General features: G+C 41.1%; 1 protein-coding gene across 9 annotated transcripts in view; it reads right to left on the minus strand.

The window, feature by feature from the left end:
* TARDBP (TAR DNA binding protein) overlaps positions 1-11,389 on the minus strand; it is a 37,878-nt gene extending 26,489 nt beyond the window's left edge. Inside the window, exons 1-7 of one of the 9 annotated variants that reach the window (XR_004427104.1) lie at positions 11,289-11,387; positions 8,681-8,934; positions 7,831-7,994; positions 6,339-6,479; positions 4,920-5,090; positions 3,843-3,960; positions 961-1,060 (exon numbers count right to left, since the gene is read on the minus strand). Coding sequence is in view for 8 of the 9 variants with exons in the window: in XM_033156192.1 (XP_033012083.1) it covers positions 3,427-3,960; positions 4,920-5,090; positions 6,339-6,479; positions 7,831-7,994; positions 8,681-8,918 (1,248 nt within the window). In the remaining variant the exon portion in view is untranslated. Of the gene's footprint in view, positions 1-719; positions 1,061-2,619; positions 3,961-4,919; positions 5,091-6,338; positions 6,480-7,830; positions 7,995-8,680; positions 8,935-11,288 lie in introns of those variants that run through there. The other 8 variants (XM_033156188.1, XM_033156191.1, XM_033156190.1 and 5 more) reach the window with 8 other exon arrangements.
* Between the last annotated feature and the right edge of the window lie 5,610 nt (positions 11,390-16,999).

Genomic DNA, 16,999 nt, shown 5'->3' on the forward strand with positions numbered 1-16,999 from the left:
ACTTCAATTGCCACTGACAATATTACTGTACCTTCTACGAATTCCTCCACTCATTGTCCAAACTGCAGGCCTTGGTCCTAATGGTATTAAACTTCCTTCCGTAGCAGATTAAAGAGCCCAATCTTAATCACCAGCCAATTAAGTCCGAGGGCTTGGTTTTCTATTTTGTCAATCTAAATCTAGTAGCTCCCCAAAATTATGCAAACTCTGACAAAGCTGCAGCACCCATGGAACCCCCCTGTGCCATACTACTGAGAAAATATTTCAGAAACTATTCTGTTCTTATAAGCAGGATGTACTGACAGCCAAAACAGATACATACAGCTCAGAGGAATAGGACAAGACCCCCAGAGGTGCTGTTTAATGAGCTGCAACATTACATTTGCAACTGCTGAGACCAAAGCACTCAAAGACTCAATTCACACCCACACAAATTTGGACTGCAAGAAGAAATTGTCAATACTACATCTATTTGAGTAGCATCGCCTCAGTAATTAAGAGATGCTCAGTAGGTGACCGAAACACACAAACACATTTGCTCACATAGAGCCTTTGTTAAATTACTATGCTGTTTATTACTAAATGAAGCTCATTAGCAAGATAATCCTTCTAGCAGTGTTAAACTGACTGTGCTCCTTATTTGACACTTTAAATCACATTAGCATAATAGATGCAAGTCTACTGAAAGTTAAAGCAAAACAAGACTCCAGACACTCAAGTTATGAGAATACCTTTTATTAACTTGCTTTAACACACTGGTGGAAATAAAATTAAAGATATGAATAATGTTTGAAAACATTTCTTAATACACTTAGGTATCTCAGGGAGGGGAGAAAAAAACCCTTAGTGAGCTAATGGGATTAAAATATCACAGCATGTGTTCCCCCTTGGCCCTAAACTTTTTTTAAAAAAAACAAGTTAAAAATAATTTAAACCATGCCAGTGATGTATTAAACTTACCCTTATGATCCTTCCCGAGATGACACAGTTTAGCCTTTGGAGGTCCGAGAATACCATATTAAGTGTTACTCAGCAGCAGTAGCTGGTATTATTGCAAGTGCTAAAATGCAAAATTCAGATGGTACAGAGTTTGGCAATGGATGTGACTTAGGTGCAGAAAAGGTTAAGCAATTTATTCAAGAATATCTGTTCTCTGGAATAGTCAGATTTGTTTTACAATGAGAGGCAGGTGCTGGAGTATGTGTGGATTTTAGCATTAAACAGCAATGCCAGTATGAACACCCAACAACACGTTTTAAGTGTCCATATCAGTCTTTTAAAAAGAAAGAATATAAGCTGCAGATTGAAGGGAAAATGGAAGCTAACTTTCCAGGGTTTGGGGAAAATTCACAATGAAACAGCACTATACCAGTTTTCCAGAGTCTGCAAAATGGAAGCTGTAAAATTTAAATCAAGTAATGGAATGATTCTCGTGATTTAACAAATTTAACAAGTTTTTAGGACTACTGAGTCGACAACCTTGTCGATTCTGCTCCTTCACACAGGAAAACCTACTAACACATGGTTAAGTGGGTGTCCTTTATGGCGAAACCAAATGACTTAATACTGTAGCCCACCAATTCAGTCACATAAACAGAATACACTGGAGCCTCAATACCACAGGTATGCTGAGAGTTTTGGCTCTTGTCTCCAACACTCAGTCTTCTAAAGGGAACTGCTCATCAGGGATGGGATACCTCATTTGGCAGAACCGGATTTCAGATGTGTATCATCACAAAATGCTACGCAGATGGGACTTGAGTGGAGCTACAGGGTTCAACTACATTGATGGAACAGCAAACTTAAAACAGCAAATAAATTTTTACAAGTTTTATCCCAACATAAGATATAAAAAACCAAAGTTAACTGCTATGAACTTTTTTGCATTTGGGGGCTGTCAAACACACACACATATTACTTAAATCAGTTTTATTTAAGAATGTCCTACATTGACAAATCTTATAAAAAGCATCCAAACACAGAACTGCAGCAAACAGCATTCATATGGATATCTTACAGACAGAAAAAATCTTCCACCCATAAGGGAACCCCCAAGCTCGGAAGTGAGCTTTGCTACAAAAAGAAAAAAGAAAAAAAGAAAAAAGACCCACAAAGCACACAAGCTGGATGTTCCCATCAAAAGCCCCACCTTCAGTTCACGTTACCACACTTACAGGATCATTAAACAGAAAAGAACACACACCATACAGCATTCACAGCAGAGTTGACATAAAGGAGAAAAAATATATATACAGATATTCATTTCACTTAACACATCCAACTAATCGGTTAACTAAGTAAAAAGCCCCCCACTTAAGTTCTTCCAGATCACGATGTCCTTCTGAATGCAAGAAAAACACTCGTACGTCCGCTCCCAATGCTCTCTCCGCACACTCTCACCAAAGCCACAGGATCGAGGGACATCGTGCCAAGAATTTTTGTTTTTATTTTTAAAAAATCCCAAAATGCACCACCAGGTCTCTCTCTTGCATGCGCCTCCTCCTTTTTCTCGCACATACCAAGCCCTCACATGCCTCGGCACCACCAATCCAATCCAATCCCACACAAGGTTTTTCAAAAGTTCAAACAAGCCTTCTGGTTCCATCTCACAGCCTTGCGTTCATAGCGTTGAATACGACTCCATGAAATAAAAAGAGTAGCGGATAAAAATGGGACACCCACCGTCTTAAGACGTAGCATGTGCAGTGTGATGAAGGAGTCTTGGATGAGGAAAGCATGGAGACAGGAGTATTCCTAAGGCAGGTTTTTTTAACTGCACTGCTTTCAATGAAGTGCTTCTTCCATACACATTTGAAATGAGATGAACTGCAAGGATTAAATGAGGTCTTCATACCGTACTTTAGTATGAGGAGGGGAGACAGTGTTAAAAGGAAAAAAAGCCGACACCAACATTGCATTCTCCACACAGGACATTTGGGGGAGGGGGAGGGAGAGAAAGAGAGAGAAAAATTCTTATGGCGGGGGATCAAATTAAATTTTTAAAGAAAAAAAAACTAACAAGGAAAGGATGCTGTTTCTGAAAAATGGCTTCCATTTTTGAAACATGCAAAGATCTCAGCTGACTAGGAAATGAGGAATCAAATTTTTACGAATTCCTATCAAATTGCAGAGCGTCCGTTTACCAGTCAGGCGAACAGCAGTTCACTTTCAAACCACTCAATATCCCAACTCATGTATTCCAACTCATTGTAACAAAACCTATAAAACTCCATTTAATCTTCCTTTTATTCCCCATTAGAAAAGAAAAAATTGTCAAAAATATTGTTGAAATATACTACACGCTGAACAAATTTGGAATTTTTTTTTGTTTAGTTTTGTTTCAGTATATGCATCTTATAATATACTTACCAGGAGCTCTAGAAAAAAAAATCTGATTTCCCACCACAGAGTCAGTTATTAGGTTGCCTACATTCCCCAGCCAGATGATTTGGATTCCATGCTTGAGCCAAAACCTCCATTAAAACCACTGCTAGAGCCTGTATTTGATGAGCCCCACCCTATTGCTGCACCCGAGTTAGAGCCTCCGTAAGAATTACTCCCTGAACTGAAGCCCTGGCTCTGCTCCCTCTGCATGTTGCCTTGTGGCTGGTTGTTCCCCGATGGCCCAGACTGGTTTTGCTGGCTAGCTAGCATGCCCATCATCCCCCAACTGCTTTGGAGCGCAGCCTGAGCTGCTGCCATCATGGCTGGGTTGATACTAAAGGCTCCAAAGTTCATCCCACCACCCATGTTACTGCCCTGGTTGTTTCCCAACCCTCCACCTCCACCACCTCCCCCCCGGTTAGGAAATCCACCCTGATTCCCAAAGCCTCCTGGATTACCACCAAATCTTCCACCTCTTTCTAGTTGTCTACTGCTATTATGCTTAGGTTCAGCATTGGATATATGGACGCTGATTCCTTTTATGATCAAGTCCTCGCCACAAAGGGACTGGGCAACCTATAAGAAATAAGGTATACAGACTGAGTAACTTTGGAAAAAAAATCAGGCACAAGCAAGCAATTTTAAGCAGAAGCAACATACAAAACTATAGGGCTTAATTTTATGTACACAGCATTGCAATGGACAATTCAGTTCTCTTAAAGAATGACACTGTAGAACGAGAACATTCCAATTTAAGTGCACTGAACGTCTTTACTGTTTCTGCTCAATATTAACTAACAGCCAAGGAAAGAAGAAGCACATTTGCTCACATCACCTTCATTTAAGATTTCTGAGACAAAGATGCTATCTTTGTATCAATGACAATTTATACAGTTTACTGTTCAGTAAGATTACTTTGCACAGACTTGTAAACAGTGACTCAACAGGTGGTCTGTGACAAGAACATACTGCTTCTCAGCAACAAGCCGAACAAAAGGTTCTGAAACTAGGGAGTTTTTTCCTCTTCATCCCTCAGTCTCCTTTCAATCAGTTGGTGTGCTACAAATGCATAATATGTATGCTCAGACAATTAAGCTAGTAAGTTTAGAGGCTACTAATTCCACTGGACACGGCTTGTCTTGTGTCCAGCTCTGCAACTGAACACTGACAAGCTGGATAAGTATTCAGCTACATCTGTTAAGCAAGTCAGTGAACAGGGGTACCTCCAGGGTCAAGCTTTACAAATTTCCAACTTAAGAGTGAAAGTGATATGCACCCAATAGGAATGCTACTAATAGAATCATAGAACTGTGGAGTTGGAAAGGGTCATCTAGTCCAACTCCCCGCAATGCAGGAATTTCATCTAAAGTATTTATGAAAGATGGCCATCCAACAGGACAATTAGTCTGTCTTATCACTCATAAACCCGCTGCACTTAGGTTTTTATACACAATAAGTATATATAAAATTAATGAACAATGATTAAGAACAAGTTGCCCACACATCAGCGAAAAATCAGGGCCCTGGATGAATACCTGATCATCAGCAAACGTAACAAAGGCAAAAGCTCTGAAGGGTTTGGGGATGAAGACATCAACCACTTCTCCATACTGGGAAAAAAACTGACGGAGCTCATCTGCAGTCATGTCGTCGGTGCAACGCCCAACAAACACCTTCCTGCTACGCAAAGGTTCATCTGGACTTTGCTGGTGTCAATGCAGAACAAAAGATGTCAATTAATACAAATGTTTTTGCCTAGCTATTGTAATAACCAACATGCCGATGCACAAGAGCCGCTAAACAGATAGAAACTAACCATGAAACCCATTCTAGATTCTGTAACTGTATCTTTTGATGCTCAAAAGTATACTGTAGTAACATAGGATTAGAAACAGACTAACAAACAAGGAATGTTACAATCTAAACACAGAATTTGTGTCAAGCTTAGAAGAAACAGTTAATTTATACTGTAAACATTTTTGAGAAACTGGGAGAAGCAGCACAACCATTTCTTGTTTTATCTGCACTCCAAGAGATTAACATGACACGCTGGCTCAAATGGTAAGAACACTTCCTTGAAGTTCTATTTCAGAAGTGGGAACCTCGGGCTTGGGATCAAATGTGGCCCTCCAAGCCCCTCTACCTTGTCCTGGAGATCTCACCATGCCATACCCATACTTGGCAGCCCATATCCTTCATCAGCCTTGCTTTGCACCCCAAACTGAGCATTTTTACTTGGCTGAAATGTGCACTTGAACTCTGATAATGCCTTTTGCTTGCCTGGAATACAGGAGGCTATGTGAGATGTATAGAAACTATCCCATTGAAAAAGGCAACATTGCAATACAGTGGTACCTCTAGTTATGAACTTAATTTGTTCCGGAGGTCTGTTCTTAACCTAAAACTGTTTTTAACTAGAGGCGTGCTTTCGCTAATGGGGCCTCTTGCTGCCGCTGCGCCGCCAGCACACGATTTCCGTTCTCATCCTGGGGCAAAGTTCTCAACTCGAGGGAACTCTTCCAGGTTAGTGGAGTTTGTAACCTGAAGCGTTTGTAACTCAAGGTACCACTGTACTCAGGCTGCATTTGCCACTAACCCCTCCTACCACAAGCATGTGGCCCCTGAAAGGTTGCTCAGGTGATCTGAAGAAGGTTCCTAAGCCCTGTTCTATATGGAACAGTGAGTGACTAGCCAGAACCCAAATAACTATTTCAGGTGTGATCAAAGGGACTTGTTTGCTGTTCCTCTTTAACTGATTTCGAAAAGTTCCATCAGTTTCAAAAGTGATCTGCTATGTGGCATGGAGGGATGATGCTTATGCAGTATTTTGAACCCCAGGCAATGTATTTAGAACCAAAGAGAATCTCATTTTATATATTATTTGGGGCTCATTCTTGAAAAGTTTGGCTTTACATACAGTACTTACAAAGCCTAGAATAAGTGACATTAAGTACCTTAGAATTTGGAAGTTTGCAGTCGCACCATCTTCCATCTATCATGTGGCGCTGAGACATGACTTTTACCTGGGTTTCATAGTCAGTGAATCTTACAAAACCAAACCCTTTTGAGTGGCCAGTTTTGATGTCCTTCTTAACCTGGAGTTAAGAGAAGAGATTACATGGCTAGAACAACAATCACAATGTGCTGGCATTTATGTACTAATTCTATTCAGCTATTTTATAGATTGAATTTCAAAATGTAGTGCAAAAAAAAGTTCAGAAGAAGATTTCATCCTGGTTTAATCATATTTCCTTGCTAACAGCTACAGCATAGAAACCAGGCTCCTCTGTCCCTCAACAATCATTCTATCTGGCTGCAGCAGAGGGAGACAATGGAGGAGGGGCCACTCTATCAGTTCTACTGAGAAACCAGCTCAGCTTGGCTCTTTCTGGACTGTTTCCATTCAAGCTGATCATTATATGAGCTTTGTAACTTTAAGAAGTGGTGTCCAAATTGGCTTGTTTGCCTCTTCCTTCCTCATTCATTGTTAGCTTGAGCCATGCATTTTATATTGTAAGCCTGAGGGAAAGAACTGGCTTGTTTGTTACAAATCTTATGTAAGCTGCTCTGAGCTTCTCTGGCTGAAGAACAGGGTATAAAAAGCTTCAAATAATGTTATTTTGACAATCAAAGTTAAATCAGGGTGTGCAAGTTTCCATTCAAGCAGAAAGGTTAAATTTGTGGCGTGTGCCATTTAACTTTCAAGGTTCACACACAAACACACAACTCAGATTTAGATGAAGAAGTCCAGCTACCAGCATGAAAAAGGTCAGAACTATTCATTTTTACAACATTGAATTCAACTGACAAAACTCAATACCAAAACGGGCTAAAACCAGGAATTGAGCCAAATTCTGAAACAGATACAGCTGCTCAGTCCCACTGCCTTGCCTCAGAGGAAAACACCAAAGAAGTCTGAGGATAGGAAATGGCACCTCAACAATTTTGTTACCAAGAAATTTCTGTTCTCGTTACCAGGTTGGGATACAATTTTTATTGTGAAAAATTTTTGAAAAGTCATTTTGAGAGCCTCTCAGCACTAGAGTAAATAAATGTACAGCAGCTTAGTATATTTGAATTAGGCAGTCCAGTGGGGAGCACTTCAGAGAACTTAGGCAGGGTGGCAAGTTGTAAGGGAAGAAAATAGATCGCTAACTTTACCATTTTTGCAGTGGGTCAAGCAATATCTGCTTAAGAAACCCCTACACACAACAGTAGTTGCACTTCTATGGCTTAACTAATCGTGGCTCATGAAAGGGTAGTTACTCCTGTTGCCAGCCTAAATGCAAACAGAAGAAACAGACTTGAGTTCTCTTCCTCCTCTGCATAACCAGAAGCAATGGTCAGTTGTTTTACTGAGGGACAGCACAGCATTCATGATAGGGAGTACAACAGTTACCCTAAAGTCCAGGGACATAACTGTTTATGGAAAAGAAAACTAGATACCTGCACCATAAGAACTTCTCCAAATGTGCTGAAGTATTCCTTCAGGTCTTGTTCAGTTGTTTTCCACGGAAGACCCAGAACTATCAAATCTGATGTTTTCTGTACTGCTCTTTTCACCTTAACAGCTGATGAGGCATCTGCCTCATCCATTTTCCTCTTGTTGTCTAAAGATAGATGTGTCCATCAAACAGTCAGCACTTTTAAAAATAACTAAACAAATAATCCCATTAGTTGCAATTTAACATTTTAGTGGAGCAGATCATTTGAGAGCTACATGCAGCCCAATCCTAAGTTTACTCAGAAGCCAACTCATTAGTGTTCAATGTAAGGCTTTTTAAATGTTTCCCTTAAAATGCATGTACTCAAGTACTACTGTGTTCAATGAGGCTAATTCCCAAGTAACCGTGTTTAGGATTCCAGCCTTAGTGTATTTGCTATAAATATACCAATTGCTCCCACTTGCATTTTGGGGGGAAGTCTTATTTTAACCCTTTTCACCTTTAAAACTGCTGCTACCGGTAACTTGTATCTAAAAGATGAAAAAAAATGCTTACTACTATTTTATTATTACTACTTTTATTAACATTATTATTATATTTATATACTGCCCTTCATCTAAAGATCTCAGGGCAGTTCACAAGAAAAAATAATAATTTAGTTGATCAATGTGGGGTATAAAAAAATAAAAGTTGCCCAATTGCCTAACAATTTGAGCAACTTATAAGGATTTGGAATTCTAGGGCAAACTAAAAGAAAATAAATTATCCATATAGGTTTTCATTTTCGAAAATATTCCATTATTCTTTTTTTTATAAAGCAAAATATAGCACATACAAACAAAGCAACACACCTTTGGGATAGTTAACAACATACACCAGATTTCCCCAGCCATTATCTGGTGCATGCAGAATTCCTTCCACTAATCGGACCCCTCTCATACACTGAGACACGGGGTTCCTGTAACGCAGACCACATGCTCCTGGAAACTGAGCAGTAACTGTGGAGAGCAAGACAGTCCCATCATCCTCTGAAGGAATCTCAATGGGCTCCTCATTTTCATCTTCAGTAACCCGAATATATTCTGACATTTCTGCCGTGGTGTTACTAAAGAATAAAAAAGAGAAAAACAAGTAATATCTAGTTTTTTAAAACTGTAATTGTCAGTAGTAAAAGTTACTGTAGAAGTGGTTTACTATATGTATGGCACTGTGAAGTAAAAACAGTTGTCCCTCCATTTCCCTAATTAAGCAGTACAGATAAACAATTATCATAGTTCTGTGGTAGAGCACATGCTTCACAAGCAGAAGGTCCCAGGTCAATCTGTAGAATCTCTAGCCAAAACAACATGGTATTAGGTTATGTAATAGACCTCTACCTGAAAGACTAGAGAGTCACTATCGCTCAAAGAAGATAATATTGAGCTGGATTTGTCTAATAGTCTGAACTGGTGTAAGAGAGCTTCCCACGTTCTTATACACATTGTGGGTTACAGCCACCAAAGTCTTACTCAGAGTAGACCCACTGAAATTAATGGATGAGAGTTGGTCGTGTCCACTGAGTGATTCGGCCAACTCTTATTTTGATCTGCTTTTCAGCTAAAAATAAGCCTCCAAAATCAGTTCATATCAGTAATCTTCAGGTCCTGACCTGATCTTACAAATGTAAATAAAATTAAAAACAATGGTTCAACTATCTTGTGGCCTCTACTGCTCTGGCTGGCAGCATTAAGTCAGACAGCACTTTCTCTCACTTTCTCCCAAGGCAAGTGGTAGTTCCTCCTGCCAGGGAGGGGGGGAGCTCTCTGTAATTATTATGTCTCCAGCCAATCGCTGGGGCCAAAATGACCTCACATACTTTTTCTCTAAAGTACAGAATATACAACCTTTCATTGGCCCTTACTCCTCTGTCTAATGGTAGAACCCAGAATGTGCTTCCCCTTTCAAATAATGTTAGAAAACAAGGATGAATATCCCTAGAAAAGTTATTTTTGGAATCATAGAATTGTTGAATTGGAAGGGATCCTAAGGGTCATCTAGTCCAACCCCCTGCAATGCAGGAATCTCGACTAAAGCAGCCATGACAGATGGCTATCCAACCTCTGCTTAAAAATCTCAATGAAGGAGTCTACCACCTTCCGAGGAAGTCCATAGCTCTTACTGTCAGAAAGTTCTCCTTTCTTCTAACCTGAAACATGTAGAATACTTTGAGATCATTAGAGGAAATGCACCATAATTTGTTTCAAGTTGTGCATTTTAGTGAATTGTTGTATATTTTATTGCTTATAAACCTAGGATAGCTCTGTTAGTAGAGCATAGGATTATTCATCTCAGGGTCATGGATTCAAGCCTCACACTGGGCAAAATATTTCTGCAGGGGGTGGGACTAGATGACCCTAGTGGCCCCTTCCAACTCAACAATTCTATGATGTTATGAATCCCACCTTGGGATGTACAGATGGGGTGGGTTACTCTTTTAAAAAGGAAAAGAAATCCAGCCAGATGGGCGGGGAATAAATAATAAATTATTTGTTGTGTTGTTATTATAAAATAGTAACCTATAAATTAAGGTAATAAATAACCACCACCACAAATATTAGGAGTTGGAAATAATTATCAACACACCTAACAAAATTTTAATTGCAATAAAAAAAAACATCAGTAACATAAAAAATTTAAATATTTAAGTACACATTTGTTGCATGGATGCACCTCTTTAACCTGGCCCACCCTATTCTCTTGACTGCAGTGTATTTTAACATTTTGATATTTTATTTTTAAGTTATTGTAACCCATCCTGAGACCTCATTGTGTAGCATGGGTAAGAATCAGAAATCATCATAATCATCAACATAATATTAACACTTACTTCCGAGTAAACACACACAGAACGTTCAGCTGTAAAGACATGATAAATATAATGCTTGCCCTTATTAAGACTATGCTTAGAACAAACGCAATGTTTACAACAATAAAGACTGTGCTTGCCAATATTAACATAACGCTTTCTATTAATACTAAATATAAATCTTACCAATAAATTTAATGCTTACCACTACCAATAATAAAGATTACATTTGCTATTATTAATACTGTAAAGAATAAATAGTAATAAAGATCGACTCTCCCCCCCCCCAGCGCGTTTAACAGGTCAACCCTCTGCGCTCGTTTACTGTGAGGTAAGCTGGACTGCGGCCAACGGCCTTTATACACGTATATATATATATATACTGTATACTTATATATGTGCTTCGAATCGGACGTCCTGAGCCTAGTTTATTCCACAAAAGATACACCGTGTGGACAACGGCCCTCGCCACGTTTCACCGTTCATTTTCCCGGCCTTCCCGCGCTAGGCCCGAAAGCCACCCTGAGGCCTCCGCTAGGCCGCCTCGGCCCACCCCAAAGCGGCTCAGGAGCGGGGTCCAGGTTTCCTCTCAGCCTCGGATCCCGCTCGCTTACCGTCGGCTCGAGGCCTGAGGGAACAACCGATCAAAGGACGACGACGGCGACGGTGCCGGTGACTTCCAGCCCTTGCGTGTGCAGTGCGAGGAAGAGGAGGGGGACTCTCGGGCCTCCGCGCTTTTTCCCTCCCTGCCGACAAAATGGCGGCGCCCTCTTTCCCCTCAAAAGCAAGAGGCTCGAAAGCGCGTTCTCGGAACGGTCCATCCTGACCACGCGGGGAGGCGACAGTGGTCTTTTTGAGACGCTGAGGAGTTATCCGCTCCGAGGAGAGCTCCGTAGACTCCGTAGGCTTCCTGTTTGGTGGTGCTTTCCCAGCCCGTGCTTGTCGGGGGTGGCCCCGTTTAAATAATTTGTTTGAGAGGAAAGTGGATGGCACTCCCCTTCCTCTAGCCATAAACCGAGTGGTATGGTCCACTCGGCTGCGTACTGCGCGTGCGCTCGAGGAAACTGAGCTAAAGGAAGGGGAGGAGGAAAAAAGAGACCCGAGGAAAGCTCGCTGGGTAGCGGTGGTTGGTAGTGAGCGTGCGCAGAAGTTGTCGGTGAAGCGTGAGAGAAAACCGTTGCACAATATGGCGGGGAGGGGGGTGAGGGAAAAGTTCCATTGAAACGCATGCGCAACAGCCGAAGCGTTTCTGTGAGGTAATTTTTTTAAAAATAAAAGCGTTTCTGTGAGGTAATTTTTTAAAAAAAGTCTGAAGAAGTGTGCATGCACACGAAAGCTCATACCAAGAACAAACTTAGTTGGTCTCTAAGGTGCTACTGGAAGGAAATTTTTTTTGTATTTTTTTTAAAAAAAATGTTAATTTTTGTTGTCCAAACTTGATTTTGAGGTATTTTGTTCTGTTTCTCCTCCGCACCAGACAGGCCAGGAAACCTCTTTCAAAACCCTTGAGGAGTTTACACATGTAGAGACGTTACTTATATTAGTTGCCTCATAAACTTTATACAGGCAATTAACAGATTCAAAAGTAATTGATACAGTAACATACAACCTTTAAAACAACTGCATTTCCATTTATTTGTTCATTCTTCCAAAGCAGCAAATAATAAACCTCCTTCTCCAGTGATCCATCAATGAAAACAGCTTGCAAGTGACATCTGACAGGAACATGTGTAAAGTGCTGTTGGGTAGTCTTTCAAAACAAAAATCCCAGAAAGCATTTTTCACCAAACTATTGTACTATGGATTCTAATGCATCCTGTCTGCTATACAATGGGTGGGGGGAGTGCACACTCTGGATTCTGTGGTTTTACATATTGGGACATAATAACAACCACCTGTTCTTAGCAGCTCTTAAAATAGGTAAATACAATCTCAAATGAACAACAACACATGACCTATTACTGGGTCATGATGTATTTAACAAAAATAAAGCCAAAATGGAGAAGCCATGTGTGAAGAACTAATTTACATTCAGTAGCTTGCAGAACCGCCTTTAGGAGCAATAACTCGAAGCAATTGTTTTCTGTATGACTTTTTTTTAAAAAAATATTAAATATTTTCTTAAGTAAATAATAAAAATATTTTTTAATTAAAAAAAGCCATACAGAAAACAATTACAGTACTTCAAATTATCATGTAAGCTATTGGATGTAACTTAGTTCTTCACACATGGTATGACTTTTATCAGACTTTCACCTCGTTGTGTAGCGGCATTTTGACCCACTCTTTTTTACAAAGTCGCTTCAGTTCATTGATGTTTGCTCATGTGAAATGTGCGTTTTCAGTGCTAGCAAAATTGGGATCCTCTCTAACTATATTCCTATGAAGAGGAGACCTGAGGGCCCTATCATGCCCAGAAGCCCTTCCTCCTCTTTGTAATATGAGGTGTTACTCAGAGGTGAATGGAAAGCAATCATAAAATGCTCAAAGGAGCCCCTTTCTTTATAATTGGGTTCCAAAGCTCTGAAGTATTTGCTTTGAAAAGGGGCAAGGGGAGGATTTGAGCTGTCCATGTAGAAGCTCAAATTGTAAATTTTTGCAAAACTTTGTTGGCACTGTGAGCGAGTTTCACACATACACATCAAATATTGTTCTTAAAAGATTTCCTCCCCATTTTTCCACAGCATGTGACAGAAACAACCTCCGTCTAAGGAAGATGGTAGTGAGAGGACCTGGCAGTGAGATGACTGCTTTGGAGAGCCAAATAACAACACTGCAGAAGAAAAGGTTTCATACAGGCCACACATTTTGCCAAAAGGTAGCAGGCACTCTGCATTTCAGCTTCTTCTAGTCTATACTTAAATAATAACAGAAAAGGGGGGGGTCAACAATAGTTTGGCTTCAAATGCGCACACACACTGCATGGCAACTCACGTTTTGTACTGATCTTAACCTTTCTTTAGAGTATTTTTTTTTATTAACACAATTTTAATACTACAAAACAATCCCCTCCTCACCTCAAAGAGGAGACAAAGGCAGTCTAAAGTAAAATAAAAGACAAACAAAAAACATGAATCTATCAGCACATCAGAAAGTATCAAAATTCAAGTCCACAATGTTTGTCACAGCCAGAAAGTTGTGCATATTGCTAGTTTTTGTGTTTCTTGTTTGCTTGCATAAACAATAAAAGAGTGCCAGTCTGCCACGAAAGAATCTTTATATTTTGTTCCTTAGCCAGGCATAGTTTATTTGTTAATTTTTCCACCAAAGCGACTTGCAAAATTAACATAGCACTCTTTAGGTCCTTCCAATATTGAGCAACAACTAGCTGGGCAGCTTCAAGAGGATCAGTTGTTAAAGGTTTGAAATGCCAACCCCCACTGTTCTTTTGAAAAAATGTTTTCTGCATTTCTCGAGGTTCCAATTGTTGCTGTCAAGTCAGTTTAATAATTTCTGCAAAAGCTACAGTCTAAAACTGGCACTTTTTCACAAGTCCACACTGAGCTCGACTTTTGAGTTCTTTTAACAATTGTTCCGCAGTAGCATTGCTGTCTTCTTCGCCATATCCTCAACCTACCATTTTAAGATGAGCAATTAAGACAAACTAATTCTCTCGGCCTAACAGCACTGCTGGGCAAACAAATATGTGCTTTGCCAGCTTACCCTCATGCCATGGAGAGAGTTCAGAGATTGTCCCCTGGGTATAAACAAAAGCAGCACTTGTAGCCGCCAAGTGTGCTCAGCTAAGTACACCCGCCAGCTCAGTACATAACACACTTCAATAATGATTTGTTGCCCCAGGTTAAATGTGCCCGTGTGGGCAAGCAAGCACATTGTAATGATTAGTCACCAGCCCTCATAAAGGTTACACTGGAGTGGCAAAGGAGCTCTAATGGGCATCTTAATATAGCTTTGCGCTAAAGAGGTTAGCTACAGGTAACTTCCTAGCGTGGCATATTTGACTTTAATTCACTCTTGGTTTTTCTCACATATAAAGTCGAGATAACACCTTTCCAATGATTCACTAATAAAATGATTATAGCCTGGGGAATGTGAAGATGAAAAATGGTAATACCTTTGGGGCTTCTAGGATGTAGCTCTGCTCACTTTTAACCTCTAGCCTCCCCTGCGCTGCACTCTTTTCTGTGGCTGACCTACCCAAAATCCAAAAAGGAACTACCAGCATTCAAAGTTCCTCCTCCTTTCTCTAGTTAGTTAGTTAAAGCGGTTTACATAAAATTTTAGATAAACATTAAGATTACCTACTTCAGACTAAGTGAATGACTCAGGCGGTGCAGGGGTCGGTGTGCACAAGATGTGGAGGCAGAAAGCAGTCCTCACTAGGACTGCTGCAAGCACACACTCTTCTTCTGCCATTAGCTCCCTCAGCACAGCAAGATATAAGCAGCTAAAAGATCCCAGTCTAAATAACATATAAGAGCTGGCAATTACCACAGCAGGAGAGCAACAGCAGAGCTGCTCCAGCGCAGCTGTTTTCTCATTAAAAGCAGAAAGTCATTTGCACTCAGGGACTCGCAGCAGCAGCAACATCAACAGAGGGGCCAGGAATAAATGTCTCTTAGTTTTTCCTGTAAAGGGGGAAGGGTGAGTATTGTCCAAGTGGTGAACAGTGATTATTAGAGACTTTTTTAATGGTCTGGATGGAGCCCTGTGTTGTTGTTGGTTTTTCTCTCATACAAGAGGCTGTTCTTTGTGCAGGAACACTGATGAGCCACCAAGGAACCTTGGTTCCTTGTCCACACAACATTGAAAAATGTTTGCAGGTGTTTGGGAATGCCTGCAATCCCCCTTTTGACCTAGCCATACCTTTACCTGCCCCACCCCAGATGTCATGTATGATATCGGGTGTAGGGTAGGTGGGTGTGGCTTGACCAAAATGGTCTTGGTGGGTCAAATCAGGAGACCTTGTGGACCTAGTTAAGCCCACAACCCAGATGTTCCCCACCCTGTTATACTAGTTTCCCAACTTTGTTATGGTCATTACTGTGGGTGTTCTGTCCTAATCCCCACTACCTATCCAAGAACAACACTGCAGTGAAGGCTTGGTTGGATCTGCGGTTGGGTGAGTTCCATAAGTTACCCAGACAGCAAGGGTTTGTGGCAGCATCTTCTCTCTCCCTGCAACTTCAACTGCCGACCAAAAAGGCCCAGAAGCAGTTTATCAGGTGGATGTTCTGAACCCCAACATACCCAGAGTTAAGTCCTGATAGTGCACACAGTCCCAAGGGCAACACTATAGAGTAGTCAGACTGTCCAAATGATAAAATACCAGTCCAGGTCCAATACAACGAGCAAGATTCAAAGTCAATCCGCAGTGTCAGGTTCCCACCTCTACAGAAGATCCAGGGTTGGAACACCAGGGGTCAGTCCTGAAGTCCAGTGGAGTTCCCAAAACAGCCAAGCTGTGGTACATCAATGGAGAAAGTTGAGCAGAAACAGTCTCTGGCTTGCTTCCAATCTTGATTGCTGCAAATGAGTTTGCTGCAGCTGAGCAATTCTGCCTTGCCACTTGATGAAGCTTGTGATCCTCACCTGCCCTGAGCTTAATCCAGCTGAGTGACCACAAAACTCCTTCAGACCTAACAGGCCCCATGATCTCTACCTGGTCCACTAGTGAGCTGGACTGTGTTCTCTTGCCTGTACAGTATCAGTCTCCTGGAGTGCATTTCCACTGTTCCTGATGTCTCAGAGACCCCTATGTTTGCAGAGTTGGGGGCACCTCTGGTTCTAGTGATGTGCCTCTCTCGCCTGACTCCCCTGAACTGTCAGTTGCTGCTGCAACATCTTCTGATGCCTGGTAAGTACCTCCTAAGTCCCCAACCTGCCCTTCCACATCTTTAGCTTGTCTCAGTGTGTACCAATCATGGCTACACCTTCGCCAGGATCCTCTTCCCCTTCCTCGGTGTCCTGTCAGTTCATGACAGTGGCCCTGAGCATTGTCAGGAGGTGGGAAGTGAATGTATATGGATGAAGACGGTCCCCTAACAGCCCTTTAGTCCAGGCCATGGAAAAAATCTGGCTTGGGTGAAGAGTCTTTGTGTCACCAAGCACAACGCAGCTGTCAGTACACAAGCCCCACACTGGCAAGTCTATGCAAAACCTGAAATGTCTGGAGACATCATCAGCTCCTCATCAGGCAATCAAACAAGGGTCACACAGAAATGTTTACACTCATGGTGCTCATAAACATTGACATAGCCCCAGGATGATACTTCCAGAATTAAACATCTCCTTTGAAATGACAAGTTATAGAGTTATTCCGAACACATACAGAGTATCTTTCACTTGCCACTCAGTGCCCTCC

Source organism: Lacerta agilis, chromosome 8 (assembly GCF_009819535.1).
Source record: "Lacerta agilis isolate rLacAgi1 chromosome 8, rLacAgi1.pri, whole genome shotgun sequence".
Taxonomy (NCBI): Eukaryota; Metazoa; Chordata; class Lepidosauria; order Squamata; family Lacertidae; genus Lacerta; species Lacerta agilis.